This window comes from Penicillium chermesinum, assembly GCF_028974085.1.
Source record: "Penicillium chermesinum strain IBT 19713 chromosome Unknown utg000005l:1.0-4115287.0:1.0-4118363.0, whole genome shotgun sequence".
Taxonomy (NCBI): Eukaryota; Fungi; Ascomycota; class Eurotiomycetes; order Eurotiales; family Aspergillaceae; genus Penicillium; species Penicillium chermesinum.
This window is the reverse complement of record NW_026695315.1, coordinates 2942126-2966382: the sequence shown is the minus strand read 5'-3', so window position 1 is coordinate 2966382 and position 24257 is coordinate 2942126. Positions and strand designations below refer to the sequence as shown.

Genomic DNA, 24257 nt, shown 5'->3' with positions numbered 1-24257 from the left:
ACCAGCCATTTGGTGCTTATTCGTACCACCTGCCAGCCACTCGAGGGCCCCCCACCCGCCACCGCGAAGTTTACACTAAACAAACTAGCCATCCTCCGAGCTCGTTCTCCACAACAGATTACAGATCCAATATTCTGCTGATCAGCAATAATAATACATGGATTCTTAAGGGTATCTGCAGACTAGTTTACATATCTTCAAGGCCCTAATCACGAAGGGCCTCGATATCGTCAACCTAGGGAAAAAAGTTAGTTTGGAACGACCGATTTTGTGCAAGTCATGACCAACCTCTTTGACGGCTTCGGGAGTTAGTACGATAGGGTGATCATCTCCCACGCAGACACTGTCTTCTATGCGGATTCCAATGCCTCGGAAATGAGCAGGCCATCGCTCGTCATCGGGGACGTAAATACCACTAAGCCTGCATTAGTGATGTCGGATCAACTTGATAGGTGGGGTCAACGCACGGTTCAATAGTAATACACTGTCCAGCTTTCAGAGCGTAGCCCCTAGAGTAGCCAGGGCAGTCGTGGACATCGAGACCGATATAGTGGCCGAGGTGATGGGGAAATAGAGTGTTCATGGCCTGATGTCGGAATTAGCGATGGTTTCAAGGAACGCTGCAGAGACTCCATACGCTTCCAGAAACGTCAAATCCAAGCTGCTTCAGCTGATCTTTGAGTCCATTCTCTGCAATGCTATGCAGTTTGTCGAGGGACAGGCTTGCGCTTTCGCGACAAAGAGCCAGACAACTCCGATGCACATTTAACACGGCATTGTATAAGTCCCGCTGCGGGTCGGTGAATTTTCCATTGACTGGCCAAGTCCGGGAAATATCGGAAATGTATCCTCCGTATTCCTACTGGAAGCGTGAGTTCATCATATCCATCAATCGCGTCGAGGTCGAGATCGAGAAACTTACGCCGCCGCCATCTACAAGCACCAAGTCTCCTTCTCTAACGCACGGTGTTAACGCCTGGTATTCAACCAAAATGGCCACATCAGCTTACCTCAAAAGGTCATCGTTCCTAGTGTAATGAATGTTGAGTGCATTCTGCACTAGTTAGCCCCGATCATACAAGGGGAGTTTTATAGAGGCCGTACCTGGCCACCCGCCACTACAGGGACAAAGGCACTTGTATCACAGCCGTTGAACTTGAACTTGTATTCCAGGTATGAGCAGAGTTCTTTTTCGGTGGAAAAGGCTTGTCGCATCGAGTCCGTGAAAGATCGACCGGACGCCTGGCCGAGCAAGCGCAAATGGACCACTTCATTTTCAGACTTGAATACCCGCATCTCGTTGAGGATTGGCTTCAGAGGCTTCACTTTGCGGTGGTCAACGAACTTCTTCAGTTTTTCTGAAGCAACAGTTGGGCCATAAAGATAGCGGTGCAGTGATGACCTCGATCCATCGAATGCGGGAATGTCTGAATAGACTTCGGTAGCTTTCGCGACAATCTTGGGGAGGATATCTCCAATGTTCTCGATATTTCCGGTCTATTCGATAGAGAGGAGGTTAAAAGTGTCAAATACACTCACAACACAGGTCAAGGGTACATACCTCGTCCGCATTGAAGACGTCCTGCGCTGCCTGGGTGCCAGACCGGGCTCCATCCCAAAGTTCGGCCTTGGGATCCTTCTCCCTCACATAAAGATGAAACACATGATTATCTCCAGAACCGTCATTTACGATAACCGCCAAGGCATTGGGTTCGTTGAAGCCTGCAGAAGCAATCTTGATCAGCCCATGCATAGGTCAGATGCTGCCTGTCTACCTTACCGGTTAAGTAGAAGAAATTGGACTCCTGACGGTATTCATGGAAGATTCCTGGCGCGCGGTATTTCACTTCAGAGGCAGCAAGGATTGCAACAGCTCCCTCAGGAAGTTTGTTAGCAAGCCGAGATCGGCGCTGGGCGTATTCGAGGGCAGTAATTCCAGGCGTGACTATAACTCCGGTTAGCCGATGCGTTGAGGCGGGATTGCATTTAGAAACATACGCTCTCCAGGGCTCAAAATATGAGGATGTGTTTCATGCACGGGCTGTCCGAATTTGAGTTCCGCAGCTTGGACGGAGGTAGAGTATGCCTTGCGAAGAGTGACTTGCTTGCGAGTCAGTGAAGAGCATGGCGAGATGAAACGATATGAGGGACGCAGTTTTAGTGCACATTGGCGCACGAGTGCTCTGCATGTCGCCATGCTTGGAGACTGGAGAAATCGCGCGACTTGGGACGTGATCTTTACTCCGCGGGAACTGCCCATCCTTGGTTTATCGCGAGGTTTATCCGTTTATCCGGGCGGTGTGGACCAATCGCTGCACGGCTGTTCAAATCCATGCGATGAGGCTCGAGAAAGTCTATGATGTACGGATGGTTGTTGTCCCCGTTTGGTATTTATGGCAAGCAAAGGGTCTTGTCATAATACCTCATGCAACGGACTAAAGGCTATACTCCCAGCTTTAGTGGCACAATGTTGGGTCAGCAAAAGTATGTCGAGACTCGAAGTATATTGTATTGTATTCGAGTTTTCGAGCCACCATTGCAAAATTTGAAGGCTATTACCTCTAGAGCCATTTTGAAGTTGCTAATAGCAGTTAATTATTCTCGATCTTCCCCAATATTTTGGCCTACTTGTAACGCATACGGATCCAGAATTATTCATACCTAGCCATCCATCGAGTCTTGGGTTGTAAAGCACAATAAGCATAGGGAGACAACCGTAGCGCAGTAAATGACTTGCCGTCTGTGGCCGCAGAAATATTCGAGCATGCATTAGAGCAACTATTAGAAGAAATATCAGCCTTTCTTCTGATATCTATGTTGCACCTGGCATGGTGAAATTTAGATCCGAGTGTTTCCTTTAGAGCCGCAGATGGAATTTGCCTGAGGATCGACATTCTTGATCTCCGCAGCCCCGCCATTCAACGTTAGCAGCCTCTTCCCTTTACAGATTTCCTCTGACAGAATATCCTGTTGGTTAGACATGGCATCTGCTGCCAGAAATGCCGCTCTATCTAAAATTCCACCGGCGGATTTGCAGTCCTTCTCGGAATATTTGAAGAGCTGCCGGCGTATCATGGCCTTGCTCGGTGCTGGCCTATCCGCATCTTCAGGCCTTCCTACATTTCGTGGGGCAGGTGGCCTCTGGAGGTCCTTTGATGCGACCTCCTTAGCGACCCCTGAAGCTTTCCAACGTGATCCAGGTCTAGTATGGCAATTTTACAGCTATCGTCGGCACATGTCTCTTCACGCCGAACCTAATAAGGCACACTACGCCCTTGCCGAATTATCGCGGAAGAACAATGATTTCCTTACGCTTTCACAGAATGTTGACGGTATGCATAACTTTTTTCCTTCGGATCTAGGGTCTGCGTTTCTCATCCTCAAGGTTTCTTGTACTGATGCGAGCCCCCCTTGATCTAGGCCTATCTCAAAGGGCAGATCACCCTTGGAGAAGCTTCATCTGCTCCACGGCTCTCTCTTTACTGTCAAATGTACATCTTTTTTCTGCAATTATTCTCGAGAGAATGATTTCACAGATCCTATTGTCCCAGCGCTGGAAATTCCGTTGAAAGAATCCGCTCTGCAGAAAGCCTTTGGGCATAATAAACCTTCAAAGGAAGATGAGCTCGATATTTCCGACGAAGCGAATCCGATTCCAGAGCTGACCCCGGCAGAACTTCCCCATTGCCCTAAGTGCGATGGTCTTCTAAGGCCTGGAGTTGTATGGTTCGGAGAAAATCTTCCTTCTGATACCCTTAATGCCGTCGACAGGTGGATCGAGGAGGCTCCAATCGATCTGATTCTGGTCATCGGTACAAGCTCACGAGTCTGGCCTGCGGCAGGTTATGTTGATACGGCTCGCAAACATGGGGCTCGCGTGGCCGTGATCAATATGGATGCTGGGGATATCCCGGGAGTGAACGGACTAGCAGAGGATGACTGGTTTTTTCAAGGTGATGCTAGTGTCATTGTTCCTGAGATTCTAAAAAGTGTTATTGGGGAAATTTAGCTAGTTATCGTCATCACTTGAAATGAGACTCGGCTTCGGTAGGTTCTCTTCTTACTTTTGGGTACTGGCCCGTCACCAACATTGCAAGAGACAAGGGAGTGCATAATAACTTCAAAATAATACTATTCGTCAGATTATAGCTCGATCTATATCCAGGAAGTGATTTGATTTTGTTCGCCAGGGGCTTGATGCCTGAGGTGGGCGGGCCCCGTTGCTGGGGAATCCGGCGCGTCCAAAAACAAAGCGATAATAGATAACGCTGCCATCCCACATCTTTTTCTCAAATCACCCCGCCCTTCACGACACATTCTGGTAAGTGAGTCCTCAGCATATCTATTGGTACGCTTCAAGACCCCTCTCCTCAAACGAGCTCTTCGCTCTATCTTGTTCTATGGGAGAAACAGATACCTAATCAAAATTATCTTCAAAAGCGAAAGCTAAAACCATCTTCTCGACTTCTAGAAATCTCGACATTCCACTCTCCGCGTCGACCGAGCAGGGGCTGTATCCTCCACATTCTTGGCCACTATTTCGTTCATCTTCATCACATCTAGCGGCTCGACTGACTAAACTCTTGCCCCGCTAGACGCCCATCCACCATAAAAGGCACCAACACCTCAACCATGGCCCGAGAAAGTAGTGCCCCGAATGAGACTGTCAGTCAAGAACGATCATCTGCGACCCCTCGCAAAACAGGCACCAATGGACCAGAATTTGGCAAGCCTTCGCCCATCGGTCAGCAGCAATGGCGGCCCAAGCCTGGTTCCAACCACCCTTTCAACATCCCCAAGTCCAACCAGGCTCGTCCGGAGCACCACCGCCCTGCCAACCGACCTCAGCAAACAGCTCAACCATACCATGGACATTTAAGCGGGGCTGTTCAAGCTCCTCGAGCACCAAGTGCACATACCGGTCCATCCCAAACTACCCAAGCGAAGCGCAGTGAACCATTCGATCCCTTCAAGCCCGTCCGCCCTTCCGCATACAACGACACTCGTACTGCTATAGCTCCAGGTGCAACTCCGATAAAGCGCCCTGAAAATGTCACATGGTCGACCCCCCGTGCTCCGAGGGCACTTTTCTCGTCAAAGCCGGCAGCTGCGAAACCATCTGTTCTCCAGAGCTTCGTCGATTTGACTCGGGATGCGAGCGACACAAGCATTCAGAGTGGACGCTCTGTAGGCCAGCGATCAGAATTTGGTACTGGGGACATCTATGGCTACATTGATTCCGAGAAAGCGAATGAGAACATTAAGGCTCTCCTTGAAGGTGCATTTGAAGATGAGGAGGAAGAAAAACCCCGACCAAAGGCCAAAGGGAAGAACAAGAACAAGAAGAAGAAGAGCCAGAAGCAGCAGAAAGCTGAGAAAGCCGAGTCTGCGGTCAAGGCTAAGAAAGATGATGATATCGATGATTTGGCTGCTCAGCTTGGAGGGGTTACCGTCGACGACAAGATCTCTGATTCCGAAGCAAAAGAGCCACAGAAGAAACTTAAGAAGCCAAGTGGTGAGAAGGAGGATGCTCTATCACATGACGAGGCCGAGGCTGAGGAAGAAGAACTAGAGGAAGATGATGAGGAAGGGGAAGAGGAAGATGATGAGGAGGACGATGCGATCGTCGAAGGCTTGAAAGTGACTCTTCTTCCTCATCAAGTTGAAGGTGTCCGCTGGATGTGCGACAAGGAAACTGGCCGACGTACGACTAAAGGAATATTTCCTAAAGGCGGAATTCTAGCTGATGATATGGGTCTGGGTAAAACCGTCCAGGCTATCTCCCTGCTCCTCAGGAACCGCAAATCACATAACGAACACAGCGATAAGTCAGACGATGCGAGCGTACGCTCAAGCAAGAGCACACTTGTTGTCGCACCACTGGCCCTCATCAAGCAGTGGGAAGCAGAAATCAGCGACAAAGTCGAGAAATCTCACAAGTTGAGTGTCTGCGTTTACCATGGCACGAATCGGGCGAAGACATCAAAGTCCCTCGACGACTATGATGTTGTGATCACAACATACGGAACTCTTACGTCCGAATCCGGCACAGCTGCAGCGGACAAGGCGAAGAAGACTGGCATCTTCTCTGTACACTGGTATCGGATCATCCTCGATGAGGCGCACACCATCAAGAACCGCAATGCAAAAGCTACCCAGGCTGCTTACGCCCTGGATGCCCAGTACCGCTGGTGCCTGACTGGTACACCGATGCAAAACAATTTGGATGAACTTCAGAGCCTCATCAAGTTCCTTCGAATTAAGCCATACGATGACTTGGCTGCTTGGCGTGATCAGATTACCAGACCGCTTGCCAACAACCGGGGCAACCTTGCCATCCAGCGACTACAAGTGTACCTTAAAGCTTTCATGAAGCGCCGTACGAAGGACGTCCTCAAATCAAATGAGACGAAATTGGATGGTCCGGACGGAGAAGAGAAGAGCTCTAATGGGTTCCAAATCGTCAAGCGTGAGGTCATTCGGGTAGACGCCGACTTTATGGACGGAGAAAGAAAATTCTACCAGCGTCTCGAACGACGTACCGAAAACCGCCTCGAGGAAATGATGGGCGGTGACAAAGTTGATTATGCCGGGGCTTTGGTTCTGCTGCTGCGTCTTCGTCAAGCTTGCAACCATCCTGATCTAGTAAAGAGTGATCTTGCCGGGGACAAGGCAGACGTTCTTCTTCAAAATGGCAATGGCAGAAACGAAGCCTCTAAAACCGAGCAGAAGGACCTTGATGATGTGGCTGATCTTTTCGGTGCGCTAAGCGTTTTGACGAAGAAGTGCGATGTGTGCCAAAAAGGAGCTCAGCCCGGGCGAAACAAAAGACGGAGCTACTCTTTGCACCGACTGTGAGACCGATCTGAACACCAACTTCATGACTAGAGAGAAAAAGAAGAAGCACAAGTCCAAGAAGCCTCGCAGCAATCGCAAAGAGGCAGAAGTCAAGGCCTCACAAGCCACAGCTCCTCGTCCTCATCGAAACAGGCGAGTGGTCTTGGACAGCGATGATGAAGATGAGGCAGAATGGATTGTCCCCGAAGCCCAGCGCCCAGCTCCCAACTTGGGCAAGGCCGGTGGATCTGACGACGAGGATGCTGAAGGCGGTGGTGATTGGATTGGGTCAGAAGACTCAGATACTGACGATGATCAAATTGATTCGCCATCTCGGAAGAAGAGCAAACCGATCATACTAGATGACTCTGAAGACGAGACAGACTCGGAGACAGAAGAAGACTCAGATGAGGATAACATCTACGAAAACCCCACTGTTGGAGAGAAGGGGGAGCTGCCCTCTACGAAGATTCGTCATCTCATGGAAATACTTCGCAAGGAGGCACCTGACTACAAATTCATTGTGTTCTCTGTTTTTACATCCATGCTTGACAAGATCGAACCCTTCCTACGGCGTGCGAACATCGGATTCGCCCGCTACGACGGTCAAATGAGAAACGATCACCGTGAGGCCAGCCTCAACAAGCTCCGAAACCATACCGGAACCCGAGTCTTGTTGTGCAGTCTTCGTGCAGGCGCTTTGGGACTCAACTTGACAGCTGCTAGTCGTGTGGTAATCCTGGAACCATTCTGGAATCCCGTGAGTGACCCCTTTGAAACACAATTCCCTTGTCACTCCTGACCAATGTTATATAGTTCGTTGAAGAGCAGGCCATAGATCGTGTTCACCGTCTTAACCAGACTGTTGACGTCAAGATCTATCGTATGGTTATCAAGAGCACCGTCGAAGAGCGAATCGTAGCTCTGCAGGACCGCAAGCGAGAGCTGGCAAATGCCACCATCGAGGGCAAGTCAGCCGCAGGCAAGCTGAACATGCGCGACATGATGGCTTTGTTCGGACGCGATGCAGAAAGCCGGTATAATGACGGTGATCAGCAAACCAGTCTGGACTTCAACAAGCCTACTCGTCTTTTGAACGCCGCTGAGGAGCTTATATCTTCTACTTCATCTCTGTATTCTGGATATTCTGATTACCGAGCCAGAGACCGCAAGAACCCATCACACAGATCAACTCCTGATGACTCAGTGTATGGTCGGCGATGGTAAATGAACTTATGTGATCATATTTTCCTTGATATTCGGCGGCCCATCGTGGAAATCGGCGCAGGCGTTTATTGGGAACATGGGGGCCTTAGGGGTGAAATAGTTGAGACTGATAGTGGGTACTTGGGGGCCATGCAGCTAGAGAGGCGTCTTTTTGATCTATACGTTTTGATGACTTCGAATTATTGGTATTAGTGAGACCACAATGGGTTTCCGATCATTTAACCCCGTCTAGTTAATAGTAAGTAGGGCTGTGACAATCACTGTGATACAAGTATCTGCAATGAAAGAAATAAGCACGGGATTTCTCTACTGCCAAAAAGGGCTGCCAGAAAATGCAGTACTTCATCACATGGCTCATGTTTGGTCTGAGTTTGAGACGCGCATGTGATTCTGGTTGATTTTTTGTTGGACTTTTCTAATATATTGTTCATTCAACCCTGGAAAGAAAGAGGGAATCATGTGATGTTGTTTCGCTTATAGATTGCTGTTTGCATTTACCCAACATTCTTCTCTTAACATCCACGACCCGTTCCCTTAAAGTTGCTTACCTCGCCATATTCTACCAAATTAAACTATTCCTCATATTCTCACCCATCAAGAACCAAAAGAAGTCGTGTAATCCCCAGAGGTAATAAAGCTCCTAGTTGCTGTTTCCCCCCCTTTTTCCTTTTCTACAGTCACAGGGACCTTCCATGATGTGAGCTTACTTGAAGAAAGACAGTCCTACTATGGACTTGGACTTGGACCCTTGGGAACGCGTTGGCTCCAGAGACCCTTTGGGAGACGGTGATACCTCATTTTCCGAAATATCTCCTTACTGGCCCCCTATCTTCACAGAAAGTGACAATACCGATACACTGTTGGTGGTAATCCTGGCACAGTTGAACGAGAAAGAAAAAAAGTACTTGGGCCTTTACTGTCAGCACTTCAGTGGTAGAAAGGTGCTTCTTTGGACTCCGTCCAAGAGCATTCTTGAGTGTTTGACAGTGCAAGGAGTCCACCGCGATAGCCAGGCCAATGTTTATGGCCTGGCGCGGCTCGCTCACACTTTGGGCCTCAGATATGATGCTACGGGCTCCTCTATTACTGGGGTAGACGGGCGTACGTTCTTTATGGTTGTTGACGAGAAAGCGAAGGTCGATGGCTTGAGAAAAGCAGGCGATTTTTATGACAGGGAAGGCAATATGCGTGAAATCCCATTGCTTGCGGTCTCTGTCAGAGAAGGACCGCCATTCGCCGAACAGGTTGCCCGGGGAGACATGGAACCCGCCATTCCAGATCCTGAAAATGACTATTTTGGCTCGAGTAGTCTCAGTTTGGAAAAAGGATGGGGAAGTATTCCTGGATTCGAAGCCGATCCGACTCGTCCAACGAACAAGAACAGATGGGGTATCCGGGTAGCCGTGTCTCGACACATCTTTCAATCCAATGGTATGGGAGACCTGAACTTCTCAGATTCGGAGATGCAGAAAACCTGGGACGCACCATTCAGTAGCCTGATAGAGAGGCGTGGAAGCGAAATAGATTGTTTTGACAACCGACTTGAGCATGGAGGAATGATTCTCCACAACCCTGACAGAGGCATCTTCACCGTGGAGAGCCCAGATCTTCCCACCAGGTGGGAAAGCTTGTATGCTGCAATCGGAATTCTCTCTCAACGACTTCCTGCAGAACTGGTTGCAGAGATTTTGAAAGATGTGGACAAAAGGCCAAACAGGAATTTCCCGCGGGGAATCCCTGTGTGGCTGAACCGACAAACTGATAAGCACACCCATATTCTTGTGATGTTTGAAGCAAATGATGATGAGATTCGTTGCATAAAGGACGTTCTCCATCACGCAATCTGCGAGTTTTCAGAGACTCCGGGTCATACATTTGAGTTAATCACCTGGGATCAACACCGCATCAGATCCCGTCGAGACCTGTTCGCTTTCTGGGAAGAATATACTCATTGTGACCCGGATTGGAGACTTGGAAAGCCAACTCTGAACTTGCTTCTAAACTCGCCTAAAGAGAATGACTTGCATGCTCTTCAGTTTGTCATCGGAATGTCCTCGGATTCTTTCCTCGGGAGAGACTCTGGACGTTTTGCACACAGAGATCCATCGGTGTTCCTCCGGGACTTCCATCAATGCTCTGTTGACTGAAGCAAAAATGAGATATGCTGGAAGAACCTTGCTGAAGTACGGTGATAAAAATGATAGATGCCGCACGTTCTGCAGACGTTATGGGGTGTATGGTGCGGAAATTTCCTACAACCCTGATCAACCATTCTGGCATGTTCTACCACCCGCCGAGCCAGATGGCATCGACTACCTGGCCTGTGAAGGGTACCAATTGCGCGGTGAACTATGTGACAAGATATCAGTATACTATGTCTTTCGCCCCACGGACTCTGAGTACTTTGAAGCCCCGACTGAATTCAAAGGGCTGGCATGCTATGCTCCGTGGAGAAAGGAAAGAGATGGGACGCTGGAAGATATCTGGGAGATCGTACTCCGCATCTACATGCGTGAAGATATGGGATTTCATTGTTCGCGCTTCTTTTGCCTGGATCGACAGTCGCTTGTAGACAATACACTTCTCCTTGTCGAGCCTGACTTTTACCTTGGAGGAAAGGCGGTACGGGCTGAATCCAACACCCATCTACAAGGACTTACTGCGCCGAGTCTTTCTGGATTCTCATATGGTCGCATTTCTGCTGATCTGGCGATTTATTACCACCACTCACTTGAAACGATGGAACGAACATTCGATGAGCTTGATCTTATAGGAGAAGGCCAGTTCGTTCGACGAGGCTGGCCCACCCAAGGCGTGTTACCTCCTGATATCCCATGGCGATCTGGCTGGCCTAGGCCAGAGCACCATAGCAGCGGACTGTGGGATATCTTCCAGAGATTTAGACTTTGAGCAAATAAGGCAGAAGTATGTCAACAGATTCCAGCAACGTTCAGGGTGGGCCCTCTACTTCTGAGGTTGGGAGTCAGGGGAAGGACGAAGCCAAGGAAATACTCTGATCTCAGCAATCACGAGGCAGTGCACTCTATAGTCGCCAAAATTCAGAACATGCTCCGCTAGGGGCTTGGGACGGGGTTGTGCAGAAGATAGGTATTCGATGTTCTCATAAATTCTAGACTTTTCCATTGTTCAGCACGTACACTTAATCAAATTAGCGCCGGAATGTAAACCCACGAATAATGATGATTGAGGCAAATAGCTACACGCCAAGGGGCGCCATAATACCTCCGGAATAGAACGCCGGGAGCTCGGCCAGAGAGTTCCAGGGTTCCACCTGCTGCCACCATGAAACCGTGACTTGAACTTGAATTTGGAGAATTGAATGTCTTCTTTTTGCAGCGCTTACGATCTGTAAGTTATGCCCGAAAGTAGTAAAATTCTCATAGGCAGTTGAGGCAAAGAGTATCATCGAAACCCTGTTGCTGGGTATGCTGGTAATGAATGCGGCTTGCATCTACTTGTGATCGGGCTTTCTTGGTACGAAGAATCCGATCTATCCATGAGCCCCTCAAATGCATGATGTAAATGCCACTAAGATTTGGGTTTAGCTTGAGATTAACTTGAAGCTCAACGGCCTTTATTTTCTCAAATTTAGCGGGGGGTATCCCCACATCCACATTTCAATGAGCTGCGGTCCGACACAGGCAAGCTGCGTGATACGCAAATATGTAATGATGGCAGATGATATATAGATCGGTTGAATATGAAAGGCAAAGAGAGTTGTTGAGATTTAAAGACTTATTCATGAGTTGCTCGTCCTGGTACTGCAAAATGGCGTATAATGATAACACTGCCATGCCTGAGCTTGCATTGAATACAGCGGTCTTTCTCCACCTCGTATGATCACTGGGGATTCAAACCCACGGTTCGTCTATTTGCCTCAGATAAGAGCATTTGAAGGGGCTATTCCTTGGCGAACCAGGCGACGTAACCAGCTTGTCAAAAGTATGGGCGCCCGTCGTAGGGACCAAGCAGCCAAGTTTAGTACTCTAGAGGCAACACGTGCTCCTGGCTCACTTTTTTGGCGAATCTCTCATAGAGTCTGCCCCTCATACAACCCACGGAGAGCGGAATATTTAGTTGCTATTCCAACCAACGCTTTCAACAGTGCATGGAATACGTTATTCTCCGTCTCTAGAGCAATTCGTTGACCATCTGCCCCTCCCAATTTCGAGTGGCTCTAGCCTTTGGCTAGGCGGCAGGGATTGCTTTGAGGAATATCTCCCTTCCCCCAAGATGAAAATTTCTGCAAACTAGAGCTCATATAAGAGGCCTAACAGCTGACTCCGTGTGATTAGAATAAACCTATATCGAAGCATCATCCGTGAATCCTCCTAAACCGAGACCTCCACACGCTATGGGCTCGCCGCAAGACTTGGACTATAAACCCGGGTGGGCGATTTACTACAACCATAACGAGCAAGCACCCGATAATGGCAGCCTGGCTCAGGAATCATATCTTCCCAAGTCTATGTGGATCTTATCAGATACCAAGACGGAGCTCTCTACTGTGACGGAGCTCACATCCCCAAGACTGAAGCTGCCTTGCCTTAGTAGTGATGCAGCCGAAAGAGTCTTCCCAATCCGCTCAGTCGTCTCCTTCGACTCTGTGCCGTCTTCTGCCCTTCCCACTCCCTCCTTTGAGAAACAGGACGCAGCATTCCCTGGGCTGGTGGAGGCTTCCCATCAGAACGAGGCTACTAAAGATGAACCTGAGACACAAAATAATACCGCGAATACCCCGGACCAGAGCTAGCTGCGAAGAGACCCAATCACTTGCTACGCCTTCACCGACAGACCAGTTATTCTAGACTGACAGCATCACCAGTCAGGGAGCTTCCTCGACGTATGGGACCGGATGCCACTTTGAAGCGATATGATGAAAGTCCATCTCTTCCCGAATATCTCCAGAGCATTGTTTGCAAGGGTGCGAAGCTCCTAAGGCCTCATCCAAAGCCCACTCCGCAGGATGATAGGACTCCTCTTGTCCACCGATTTGGAGCATTATTGGTTGCGAGTACTTTTGGTGACAATATTCAAGTTGAAAGGGTCAGTGAGAACTCGGCAGATATAATTGGATGTGCCCCCCGATGAACTATTCAAACTACAATCATTTTGCGACATCATGCCGGAGCCAGAAAGGCCAGTGTTCCTTTCTCATGTCAAAACAGTGGTTGGAGAAGAGTTCGATGTTAGCGCAGTGGGATCGGATGTCTTCTCTTTCTCCGTGTTTGATCGTCGCGGCGACGCGAGGAATCTGTGGTGTTCCATGCATGCCAACAAAACTGGGAAGTATATCATATGTGAAATAGAGCCTCCGACTCCAAGTCAGGCTTACCAAGGACATACAAACAACCATGCGAAAGGGAATCAGGGCCCAGCCCTACTTCCTTATTCGACCGGGTCCAGTGAGTCTCAAAAACTATCGTGCCGGTATAGGGCGAGAAGCCAGGTGATCGAGGTACATCGTTGCACCTTCCAACCGATCCAGATATTCACGAATCATATAGCCGAGGGCCGGAGCTTCTTAACGCAGTGCCTCGAATCTCCAAGGATATATCAACCTCACAATCATTGGAAGACCTTGTCCACCATACAACACGTGCATTGCATGAAATGACATCTTTTGATCGTGTGACAGTCTATCATTTTGATGGTGATAGGGACGGTGTTGTGGTTGCGGACTCTGTGGATTCTTGCCTCGGGCAGCAATGTCTAGAAGGACTAGACTTTGAAGAAAGTGTCTTCTCACAAGATCTAAAGAGACCATATCTTCGAAATAAGGTGACGTTGGCATATGAGAGGCGCGATCATGGAGCTCCACTCATTCATCGTGAACCATCCGCCAACTCTGACCTAGATTTCTCACATTGCTACCTTATCATGCCCCCAGAGACGACGGATAGCGGAACTGGGCCTCAGGCCTGCATATCTATTCGTCTAAGCGCTTTTGGAAAATTGTGGGGGTTGATTGTTTGTCACTCCCATAGGCTCGACTTGCGCATCCACCCGCTGGCCCGTAGACTGTGTTGGTTCGTCAGCGAGATTGTCTCTAGCAATATCGAGAGACTTTCATATACGTTGCCTTTTCAATTCAAGGACCAGGCGACAACAGAAGACTTGCATAAGTGCCGGGAGATCCAAACACCATCTGGTGATTTGCTCAGTATCTTTGGGGCCGATTACGCAGTGGCATCTATTCTCGATGAATCAAAGATCATGGGTAAACCGGCAGAATCTCAAGAGATATTGGCTTTGCTTGAGTACTTCAGAGCTAAAGAATTGGGAACGGTCATCTGGTCGACAGATATTCTGTCCGACTTGGAAGACCTAGAGTATCCGCTGGGGTTTCATATCCTATCAAGCCTTCTGTACATTCCATTGTTGCACGACGGGCATGACTTTATTATATTCTTCCGAAGCAATAAAAAGACAGAAAACGAGAACCCTGAGCAAGATTTGAACCATGCACTGGACTGGTCTGCAGCAGAATTCGGGAAGGCCTCAATGTTGTCCCTGCTCTATCGAACATTCACAGATGTCTGGCAAGAGAACGAAGCGACTACGCAGAGTAACCAGCTGATGAGACTTCTTCTTGCGAATTCAGCGCATGAGTTCCGAACGCCCTTAAATGCCATAATCAACTACCTTGAAATCGCACTTGATGGAAATCTCAACCAGGAAACACGCGAGAACCTGTCAAGATCTCACTCCGCTTCTAAGTCTCTGATCTATATCATCAATGATCTCCTCGATTTGACAAATGCAGAGAACGGCCAAAATCTGATCAAGGATGAAGTTTTCAGTCTGTCGGATACCCTGAGCGAGGCGACCGATATTTTCTGGGAAGAAGCAAGACAGAAAGACGTCGATATCCAAGTTGTGCAGCATTCAACACTACCAGCAGTCCTGGGTGACCAGCGCCGCGTTCGCCAGGTAATCACAAACCTCATCAGCAATGCAGTTCAGCACACTTCACACGGAGCTGTCACCATCGAGTCTTGTGTTTTGTCAGAATGCTGGGAGTCGGGCCATATTGCTGTGGAAGTGGCCATCCATGATACCGGATCAGGGATGTCACAAGAAGCGGTGGAGGCTCTGTTCTGCGAATTGGAGCAGGTTTCTAACAAAGAATACATGCAGAAAGCCAGGAATCATGGGTCAAATTCGCCGCCCATGAAACCGAAAATGTGCTTGGACTGGGCCTGGCTTTAGTGGCGAGGATTGTACGGAACATGGATGGCCAACTAAGTCTCAGGTCAGAACAAGGGAAAGGAAGCTGTTTCAAGATCAGGTTGAAGTTTCCTGTTCCTTCAGATGGTGGTGAAGCTCCACCGACTTCAAGAAATGGTTCGAATATGAATATAGCTTCGGCAGACGGGAATGGTCGCGTACGCAATGATCTTGCGAGTGACTTGAGTGCCGGAACCGCGCAAGACGCAAGCACCGACGAAGCGAAACGTGAAACGTACCAGGGGACTGAAAAATCGAGCAAGATTCCTACAGGCGGTTCATATACCTGTGGTGACGAGGTGTTCCCTCGGTCAAAGCAAGTTGATGTAAATGTTGAGTTGGAGAACGGGGAATCTCGAAATCTCGTGATAGGCAGTGGAGGAACCGAAGAAATGATCCAGAAAGGCAAGACGGACGAAAGCCAGGAGATATGCACTGGCCATGCAAATGAAGCATCGCCCAAGGTCCAGGTACAGGGAGCTCTCGACGGCTCTGATGCAACACTCAAGGTGAAGCAAGAGAATGAAACTTCCCATGAACAGCCCGCAGAGCACGGAAAACCTATTGGCGAACCCGTACAACCAAAGCAGCTTCATGTCCTTGTTGCCGAAGACGACCCCATCAACAGCATGATAGTTAAAAAGCGACTCGAAAAATTTGGCTATTCTGTGTACCTGACTGGTAATGGCAAAGAGTGTGCCGCCGCCTATTCCGAGCCTTCAACATCATTCGATCTTATTTTAATGGACCTTCAAGTATGTACATTACTGGTGAAAACTTCCTTTCTAAACTAACAGTTTGAGATGCCGATCGTCGACGGAATCGGCGCCACGAAAATGATACGAGACTACGAACATCAGATGGCGAAGGGAGGACTTGCAGATCAGCAGGAACGATTGCAGAAGCGAATCCCGATATTTGCTGTCTCTGCTACCTTGTTCGAAAAAGACCGACAGGTCTACCTTGATGCAGGCTTTGACGGGTGGATAGTGAAACCGATCGATTTCCAGCGCGTGCATTCAATACTCGACGAGCTAGTGTTTACACCGGCGCGAGACACATGTCTTCGTAAGTCTGGCGTATGGGAAGAAGGGGGCTGGTTCGAGAAATTGGCATAAGCTGAGTTGATAAATTATGATTGAAATGTACTGTGATCCTTTGTACAAACCACTTCAATTCATTTCAAACAAGGGTATGATGATCTAGGAGCGCCAATAGCGATGAGATTAGAAAAACAAAAGTAAAAAGTCGGTATGTGTCATGAGATTAATAGTCATTTGCCAGTCCCATGCTGGAGAAATCGGGAATATCATCACCGCACTTGAACGAGGGCGAGTAGGCCTTACTCGGCATAAAGCCATTCTTCCAAGCTGTGCGGTAGCTCCATTGGGCTAGAGACTCAGTGCGCCAGGTCCAGTAGAACCATCCCATTGCCGTCTCAAAAGTGGACATCTGGGCCTCAGCATACATCTGCAGCCACTTCTTATATGCACTCGAGTATGTAGTAGGGTCGGCGGTGGCTAGATCACAGCTACACGTGCCGTCACTGGCGGTGGGACAATATGCGGTGGTCTCACTGCCGTAAGTGCCTTCCCAGCGAGTACCAACACCAACCTCGTTCAGGTATTCACCGCAGTCAGTATCGGCCTGTGACCATTCTCCGCACATCGTGGGTCCCCAGCCAGTGCTGGTGCTGTTGACGGCCTGAATCATTGGGTACCAGCTGTTGCAGATGAGCTCGATCTTTGCTGTGTGATTAAGGACAATCTCGCCGGTGTTGAAAATGGTGTACTGGTGCGTGTCCAGGTACATGTTGTCAGGATGGTCTTTGAACATATTGTGCCACTTGTTCAAGTTAAGGAATCCATCGTGGAAAACCACTGTCTGGTTGATGCCGTTCTTTCGTACCAGCTCAGTAGCTTCCTGCGTCCAATCCAGAACTTTGTCGACTGGTAAAGAAAGCATCAAGGGTTCGTTGACAAGCCCGTACAAGGTGATGACATTCTTGTACCGATCTTGAGCGAAGAATTTCGACAACTGGTTGTGAACATCAAGAGATCGCTGCCTGTTCAAATCTCCATCTGTGCCGTTAAGCCATCGAATAAGTCCCTGGCGTCCACTGTGGTTCCAGCCATTCTGGCTTCCAGGAATTCCATGTAGATCAAGCTTCACGCGAAGACCATATTTACGGCAATACTCGATGGCACGTAAGAGATACCGCCAGGCAATTTTGGGAACATACGGATCCCCATCGTATGTCGTCACGGCCCAATACGAATACTGAATTCGCACGTGGTCCAAGCCTGCTTCTTGGATCTCTGCAAAATCTTGCTCAGACAGGAACTCCGCATAGTGTTTCTCGATGGTTGTCGATGCACTGGAGCCGAGCGCTGCTGAGAGTGTCCATTCATCAATAACCCCTTGGTTTGACGGCCACCGGTCGAATAGAGACGGGGCAATAAACGGCTCAATAGAAAGCCATCCACCTAGGTTTACACCGCGAATGGGCTGTGAACCGTACGGGAAATTTTTCGTTTAGTGGTGGCACGTTGGGATTTGGTCGCGCTGAATCGTCCCAAGAAGAGTTGAGACCCATGATGTACAGACCACCAACAGTTTCGTTGGTGAAAGTGACGTTAAAACCTTCAGTTTCATACCAAGTCCACGGATCTAGCACCGTTCCCTTGGCATAGCTCTATAATTTAGGTTAGGACGTATAAGATAATCGAATGGGCGCGATTGCGTCTCACCGGAATGCTGTCTTTGCTGATACCATCAAGATTAGAATTTGATGGCTGTGATGAGCTCGAGTCTGATGAGTCGGGATCGTTTGGGCTGTTCTTTTTGGCTTCAATCACAGCCACAGGAATGATAATAGCCAGTAAGGCCAAGATTCCCAATGTCACACCAATGCATATACGCTTCTTCTTTGACCAACCTGCCCAGAACTTCCAGGAAGGCCGCTGCTCGCCATCAAAACTTCCTACCCAGCTTTCTTTGGACCTCTCCCAATCATCTCCCATGGGACTTCCCCCACCTCCTCGACGGCGCACATTCATCTCGGAGCTTCTGCCTTCCTCCAAATATGCCCCTGAGACGACTCTAGCACCAGACCTGTGTCGTGATCCTCGCTCGACAAAGTCTGCGCCTAGAGCCCCTGCGCCAGCACCAGCCAAGGCAGCTTGCTTGCGACGTCGACGCTCTCTGCGATCCACATCGGGATCTCGAGACCTTTCCCGGCGCTCAAATGGTGCAGACTCTTCCTCCAGCTCCTGCTCAGACGCCAATCGAGCCAATGAATCGGCATTGAGCAAACCGGACGCACTGTTCGAAGATTCGCTACTTTTGTGTTTCTTCCTCGCTGCATTAACAGCAGCAACCTCCCTCGCTCCGCTCTCTCTCACGCTCCTTTTCCCTCTGTCGTTCCCTTCTCCGTTGCCTCCTAGCCTCAGCGTCAGGATCGCGATCCGTATCGTCCCTGCGCCGGCGCTGCCCATCCCGATCTCGATCCCGATCTCGTCTCTTGGTCGGCGACGTAGCAGGTGACTCCTTAGCCTTAGACCTCTCCTTTCTTCCTTCCATCACATCCCCAAACATCCTCTCCTCTTCCTCCCTCCTCCTCCGTCTCTCGCGTCTCTCCGCACGCCGCCTCTCCTCGTCGAGATCACTGCCCCTATCTCGTTCACGCGAGTCATACCCGCTCTCCCCCCGGAACCGATATTTACCCCTCGGCCGAGGGGAACCTTCAGAGTCCTCCTCGTAATCTCCACGGATATACTCCCTCTCCCGCCGACGCTCACGGTCCCGTGCGCGGTCCCGCGACGACTCTCCGCGCTCGCGCGGCATCCTATCTCGCGGCCGACAAGACCCGGGGCAATGCTGGCGGTCGCGTGGGCAGACGGTGCTGGAATGTGGCTAGTGCGGTTCAGGAGGCCGATCTTGCCTGGTGTGGAGGGCGGAGTGGAATGTGTCGTGCGAAGGATGGATTGGACGTAAGCCCCGGTTCGGCCGTGTCACATTGGACACGGGGCATCGGTCGGGTTAACAAGTGCTGATTTTGGGCTGCTTGAGAGGGGCTTGATGGGGGGGTTGAGGGGCGCTTAGCGATGGTGTGGTCGATTATATGGAAGTGTTGCACGAGGGGTTTGTTGTTGTTTTCCCTCTTGCGCGTTAGTGCGGGTGTAGCGCGGCCCGGTGGATTTCGGTGGTTTGTCGATGGAAAAATGGAGATATTGACCCGCGAAGGTTGGATCAATGCGATGGGGTTTGATCTGGACGTTGGTGGAGTCTGCGATTGGGGACTTGGGAGGAAATAATGGAGGTTGCCTACAGGTTACTTTGCGCTAATGTCGGACATCCGGGGTTTAGCCGAGAGGGAGTCGCCTGCTCAGCGCAGGGATTCCTCGAGTGATCTACGTTCGGAATAATGACAGGCTGGAGGATTCAGAATAGAAATTAACGTGCCATCGTTCTTTGTTGCTGGTATTTGTTCTGTACATGGAGGGAGATGGACATCGATTACAAAGACGGCCTCTCGCACCTCAAGCATTAAATACATCTTGCTAGCTGCCAACCATGCAGTGAGCTCCAAACCGGTCTAGTTCCAGAGAAAAAACAAGGAAAAACAGAAAATTCGTGTCCGTAAATGAAACAGGGTATGAAAACTCCAAAAATGAGAAACAGACTCGTGTAAAAATAATAATCAAAATGCTTGCCAAGATAGCCGCCTTCATTCAGCAATGCTTCCATCTGTACAACTTGAGAGTAAAAGAAAAAAGAATGATCACAGAATAAGTCAGAGAGCAAGGCAATCCGCAATCGCTGAGTATGGGAATGAACACTGATAATGAATGGACATGATATGCTGCCGCTGCGACTGCCGGGGTTTGCTTGCAACCTAAGGACTGCCAACGAAGTATGAGGATTCATCAACATCGTTCGGGAAAGGTCGCCAAGGGAGCTCAAGACATATGCAAGTAGAATTGCAGACGATAACCACCGTACGTCAATACAAGGTGACGAAGCTGTCGTGAAAAATTTTCGCCACAAGACGATAAAAGCTCGCGGTAAAAGTACCAAGGACCACAAATACACTTGTGATTCTATGCAACGAGGGCATAGGAGACGAATGGATCCACCTCCATGATCTTGGGGGGAAAAGGGTCCCTCAACTGATGATCTGCCTGGCACCCTCCTTGCCTAGAACACCAGGCTCGGTCGGCTTAGGGCTGCGGTCACGGCCCTTCTTACGACTGAGGAAAGACAGCATACCGCTAGAGCCCTTTTTGCTTCCATCGCCTTCGAGGCCTTCAGCCGGAAGTGTCATATTGTGGTTTGCAAGTTCACTCCAGCTTCCAGCTTCCTCCAGCACCATCTGCACACCACCCCCTTTGCTCTGCTTTCGTTGTGCGCCACGGGGCTTCGGGGGTGCGGTAGAGGTCGGTGAAACGAGGGCGGTTGGTTGGGCGGGGAAGATGATGCGCGAGTAGATGGCGAAGGCGGCTGGGGAGCAGAAAAGATGGGTTCGAGATTTTCACTGGCAGGTACCATGTATTCGGTTGGGGGAGGCGTGGAGTTCCGATTGTTCATTTCAGGCTGTGAGAACTGACGGGAGTGAGAACTGGTGCTGGTGGTTGTGGTGGTCGCGATCGGGAGGCAATCTTCGGGGTTTCTGGACGAAAGATCGTCAGTGCCAAGTAGACCAGGATCGACGGGTTGTACGCACGTTTGCGCGGCAATGGCTTCGGCAGCATTGCCCTGATAGTCGGCCGCGGTGTAGTCGAAAGGCTCGAACATCGTCTCAATCAAGCGGTGGAGTTCATCCTCGCGGATCTCCTTCGCAGTGGCATCCTCTCGAAGCTCTGCACGTGGCTTCTGCCGACGAGCACGAGCTTCCAGTGGTGCTTCTTCTAAAAGAAGTTCTTCAAGATCGTAAGTAGCATCGAAGTTGGTCTTATCACTGGAGGGTCGGAACACCGGGGGTATTTCTTTTCGTTCCAAGGCATTGAAATCGAGCTCGGCGAAGAACATGTGGTTTGTGAAACTCTCGAAGCTAATAGCGCCGATTCGGCGGGAACGATCTTTCTCCATTAATGCGCCGAGCGCCCGAAGACACGCTACTGATACCGCAGGATTTGTCACATAGTACTTCGGCTGTGCTTTTTTAATATTTTCACTGAGTGTGTCCTGGCTCCGGCCTTCGAACGGGCGCTAGAAATTTGTGAGTACCATTCCAAGAGGACTCCAATAGGGCTGACAAACCTTGTTATAGATGCACTCATAAAAGGTCACACCTAAAGACCACCAATCGACTTCGAAGTAGTAACCGCTCCCTTCATACACTTCTGGGGCAAGATAGGCCAATGTTCCAGACTTGCTCGTTAGAGGCTTTCCTGGTCGGAAATCTGACGCAACATTCTGGGAATGATGTTAGTTTTAATGGCCATGCCAGAGTGAATATGCCGGACTTACGAAGTCTGCCAAATGTACATGGCCTTCGGAATCCAGAAGCACGTTATCCGGCTTCAGATCTCTGTGAATAATCCCCTGAGAGTGGATATACTTTAATGCACAGCCGAGTTCTGCCATCCAGAATCGGACGGCTTCTTCGGTGAAGCACTTGCGTGAGATGTGGAATCGAAGATCGCCTCCGTTCATCAGGTCAACCACAATGTAGCTGAATAAAAAGATTAGTCATGGAAATCAATAGGGAGAGGTTCATATCCATACATATACTCCATGTCCTGAAAACTGTATCGCAAGTTACAAAGGAATGGGTGGTTCAAGTGTTCAAGCATTCGTCGCTCCCGAATGATGTTCCGAACGCTTTCCGACCGCACGACTGGGAAAAAAATCAGTATGGCCAAGGCATGCGAGTCATTGCAACAAACCTTCTTCTTTCCGAATGTATTTGAGAGCAAATGTCAAGCCGCTATCCTTTCTTTCAACGATGCGAACCTTGCCAAATGCGCCTTTTCCGACCACGCGGAGCAAGCGAAAATGATTAAGGCTAACTATGTGAGCGTTAGCGGGCGTTCCGCTCGTAGTTTGGTGTGTCGCATATTTAAACTCGTGATACATACCGGCATCGTTGGGTGAAATGGGCTTCCCCTGGCTATTTCCCATTTTGAGAGCAATGGGGAGGAGAGAGTTGAATTAGAAGTCCCAGAGTCTTTCTGCCAACATCACTCGTTTCCAGAACGTGAGATTTTGTGTTGAAAAGCCGCAAGCTCTAGACTAATAAGGAAAGCTCCGATAATGGTGAGGGGTCTCACGCCTTGCAGCCGGTGCAAGTTATGCGGCAGAATCACGGAGCGGGGGTGGTCAAGTGGTTCGAGGGTAGAGGCGATAGATGAGCCGACAGAGCGCTATCACGATCAAATGAAGCAAGTTCGACGAAGAAGGGCCCCGCAGGCAGGTATCGAAATAACGACCGGGATTGGCGTGAGGGAGTTCGGGGGATGTATATGGTCCAAAGATGAGGTCAAGTTTCGGGGGCCAACGCAGCCACAAAAGCCCAGAGCGCGCGGGCGCAGGGATTCGACTTCCGGAAGGGCTGATGAATATCCGAGTTCTCAAATATGTCTACTGCTGATTCACGGCCACATGAAACACCGTCTTGCGCTGCAGATGGGGCGAAGAACGAGAAAGGGGAGAGAGAATGGTGAGCGGTCTGCAGAACCTGGCAATAAACGCGGAGCCAATCAGACGCGAATGTCAAAAACGGGGAAAGGGGGTTTCGGCCTGCATATGATCGACGTTCTATACGGACGCGAAATTGGGCCCAAAGCCACGATTCTAGAATGAGCCAAAGCGTACAAAATTAGGCCCTAGTTTTTTTTTTTTTGGTCTTTTTCCCAGTCTTGGTTCTCAGTGGCTCAACGCCACTCCTATGTGACCACGTCAAACTTCGTATCTTCGACGCCAGTGCAAATCCGGGACCCACAGGGCGGAAATGAAGACCAGGTCCTAGGGGCAACCATAACCACATTAGAACCCTACTGCGTACTAAGGCCAGCCGCGGGGCCAAGGCCCAGATGCCCAGATCGGTGTTGCCATGAGTAGTGGCACAAATGGCACTGGATCCAGCAGAGGACAATACACTGCAAGCAAGGAAACAGGAGGGGTGCATACTTTGCAACCGGGCCCACCAATTTCCCTTCCCTGCAGTAGACTTGCATCCTAGTCATTTTCACGCAAGCCTCTGACCTGTCAGATGAGCAATCGCAATCCATTTTCAATACACGGAAGCTATTGGAGAGCAGGTCGCAATTCTGCGACGGGCCATGTTTATGCCGAGCGTACTTATGACCCAGGGTCGGCCCACTCCAGAGTCGGTCCACCTGGGGATCGCGCCAACCAGCGTTCAGCGCCCACCGTGAACAGCTCACACATTTCTTTTTCCGACTTTATCTTCCTCGCCTCTCGTGGCCGCCACGTTGCTTGACCGCCCTTCTAGATGCAGGTCTCGGCTACTTTCGTTGTACAGGAACGGCCGTGGAACACCTGCAGAATCTTCGAAAAGGGCCGAAAATGACCGCTAGCTTCACTTGGCGCATTCAACGGGATTGTCAGATCGCCCGATACGTGAGCCGGGTTCTCTGAAGCGCAGAAATGGAGGTAGTTCGGACGTAGCTCCTACCCATTTGAGTCATTCCACCGGTCTCTTCCCTTCTAACCGTCGGCAATCTGCCCTTCTAGTCGTGTGGGCGTTTCAGCTGCACCACATCAAAGAAGATTTGGTCTAGGCTGAAACTGAAACCGGCTGCTTCTGCCCGTTTCAAGATCTTCTTTGACTTTTGTGGAACCTACCCTAAGTTGAGAGCCGCGGGAGAGTCCTTCCAGCAACGATCTGGCTTGAGCACGCTAGCCCGTATTAGACCATCCCTGGTCGTTTTCGATGGCGCCACAAGAGTCGAAGTGTTCATTGGCCTCCTCCTGCG

The 24257-nt window shown here is 49.8% G+C and overlaps 8 protein-coding genes across 8 annotated transcripts; 5 read left to right on the top strand and 3 right to left on the bottom strand.

The window, feature by feature from the left end:
• Nucleotides 1-205: 205 nt before the first annotated feature.
• N7468_007279 (aminopeptidase P family protein) lies at nt 206-2197 on the bottom strand (the record flags this gene model as incomplete). Its single annotated transcript, XM_058476575.1, has 10 exons — nt 206-235; nt 289-415; nt 468-586; nt 638-859; nt 923-956; nt 1011-1054; nt 1105-1497; nt 1562-1722; nt 1781-1945; nt 1999-2197. 10 exons carry the CDS (start codon nt 2195-2197, stop codon nt 206-208), a joined length of 1494 nt encoding a protein of 497 aa, XP_058329465.1.
• Nucleotides 2198-2980: 783 nt separating this feature from the next.
• On the top strand, nt 2981-4009 carry N7468_007278 (SIR2 family histone deacetylase; the record flags this gene model as incomplete). The annotated part of the gene is made up of 2 exons (XM_058476574.1): nt 2981-3332; nt 3522-4009. 2 exons carry the CDS (start codon nt 2981-2983, stop codon nt 4007-4009), a joined length of 840 nt encoding a protein of 279 aa, XP_058329464.1.
• Nucleotides 4010-4632: 623 nt separating this feature from the next.
• Nucleotides 4633-8064, top strand: N7468_007277 (putative SNF2 family helicase/ATPase; the record flags this gene model as incomplete). Its single annotated transcript, XM_058476573.1, is given in 3 exon segments — nt 4633-6792; nt 6806-7597; nt 7654-8064. The coding sequence occupies 3 exon segments, from the start codon at nt 4633-4635 to the stop codon at nt 8062-8064; spliced, it is 3363 nt and encodes a 1120-aa protein (XP_058329463.1).
• A 728-nt stretch (nt 8065-8792) lies between these two features.
• N7468_007276 (uncharacterized protein) lies at nt 8793-11038 on the top strand (the record flags this gene model as incomplete). Its single annotated transcript, XM_058476572.1, has 3 exons — nt 8793-10099; nt 10287-10686; nt 10838-11038. The coding sequence occupies 3 exons, from the start codon at nt 8793-8795 to the stop codon at nt 11036-11038; spliced, it is 1908 nt and encodes a 635-aa protein (XP_058329462.1).
• Nucleotides 11039-12439: 1401 nt separating this feature from the next.
• N7468_007275 (uncharacterized protein) lies at nt 12440-12838 on the top strand (the record flags this gene model as incomplete). Its single annotated transcript, XM_058476571.1, has 1 exon — nt 12440-12838. The coding sequence occupies one exon, from the start codon at nt 12440-12442 to the stop codon at nt 12836-12838; it is 399 nt and encodes a 132-aa protein (XP_058329461.1).
• A 1127-nt stretch (nt 12839-13965) lies between these two features.
• N7468_007274 (hybrid sensor histidine kinase/response regulator) lies at nt 13966-16433 on the top strand (the record flags this gene model as incomplete). The annotated part of the gene is made up of 3 exons (XM_058476570.1): nt 13966-15201; nt 15234-16070; nt 16113-16433. The coding sequence occupies 3 exons, from the start codon at nt 13966-13968 to the stop codon at nt 16431-16433; spliced, it is 2394 nt and encodes a 797-aa protein (XP_058329460.1).
• Nucleotides 16434-16581: 148 nt separating this feature from the next.
• exg2 (putative exo-beta-1,3-glucanase) lies at nt 16582-19161 on the bottom strand (the record flags this gene model as incomplete). Its single annotated transcript, XM_058476569.1, is given in 4 exon segments — nt 16582-17823; nt 17837-18010; nt 18066-18676; nt 18696-19161. The coding sequence occupies 4 exon segments, from the start codon at nt 19159-19161 to the stop codon at nt 16582-16584; spliced, it is 2493 nt and encodes an 830-aa protein (XP_058329459.1).
• A 1321-nt stretch (nt 19162-20482) lies between these two features.
• N7468_007272 (serine/threonine-protein kinase) lies at nt 20483-22440 on the bottom strand (the record flags this gene model as incomplete). Its single annotated transcript, XM_058476568.1, has 7 exons — nt 20483-20734; nt 20863-21525; nt 21577-21732; nt 21787-21991; nt 22045-22156; nt 22206-22328; nt 22398-22440. The coding sequence occupies 7 exons, from the start codon at nt 22438-22440 to the stop codon at nt 20483-20485; spliced, it is 1554 nt and encodes a 517-aa protein (XP_058329458.1).
• Between the last annotated feature and the right edge of the window lie 1817 nt (nt 22441-24257).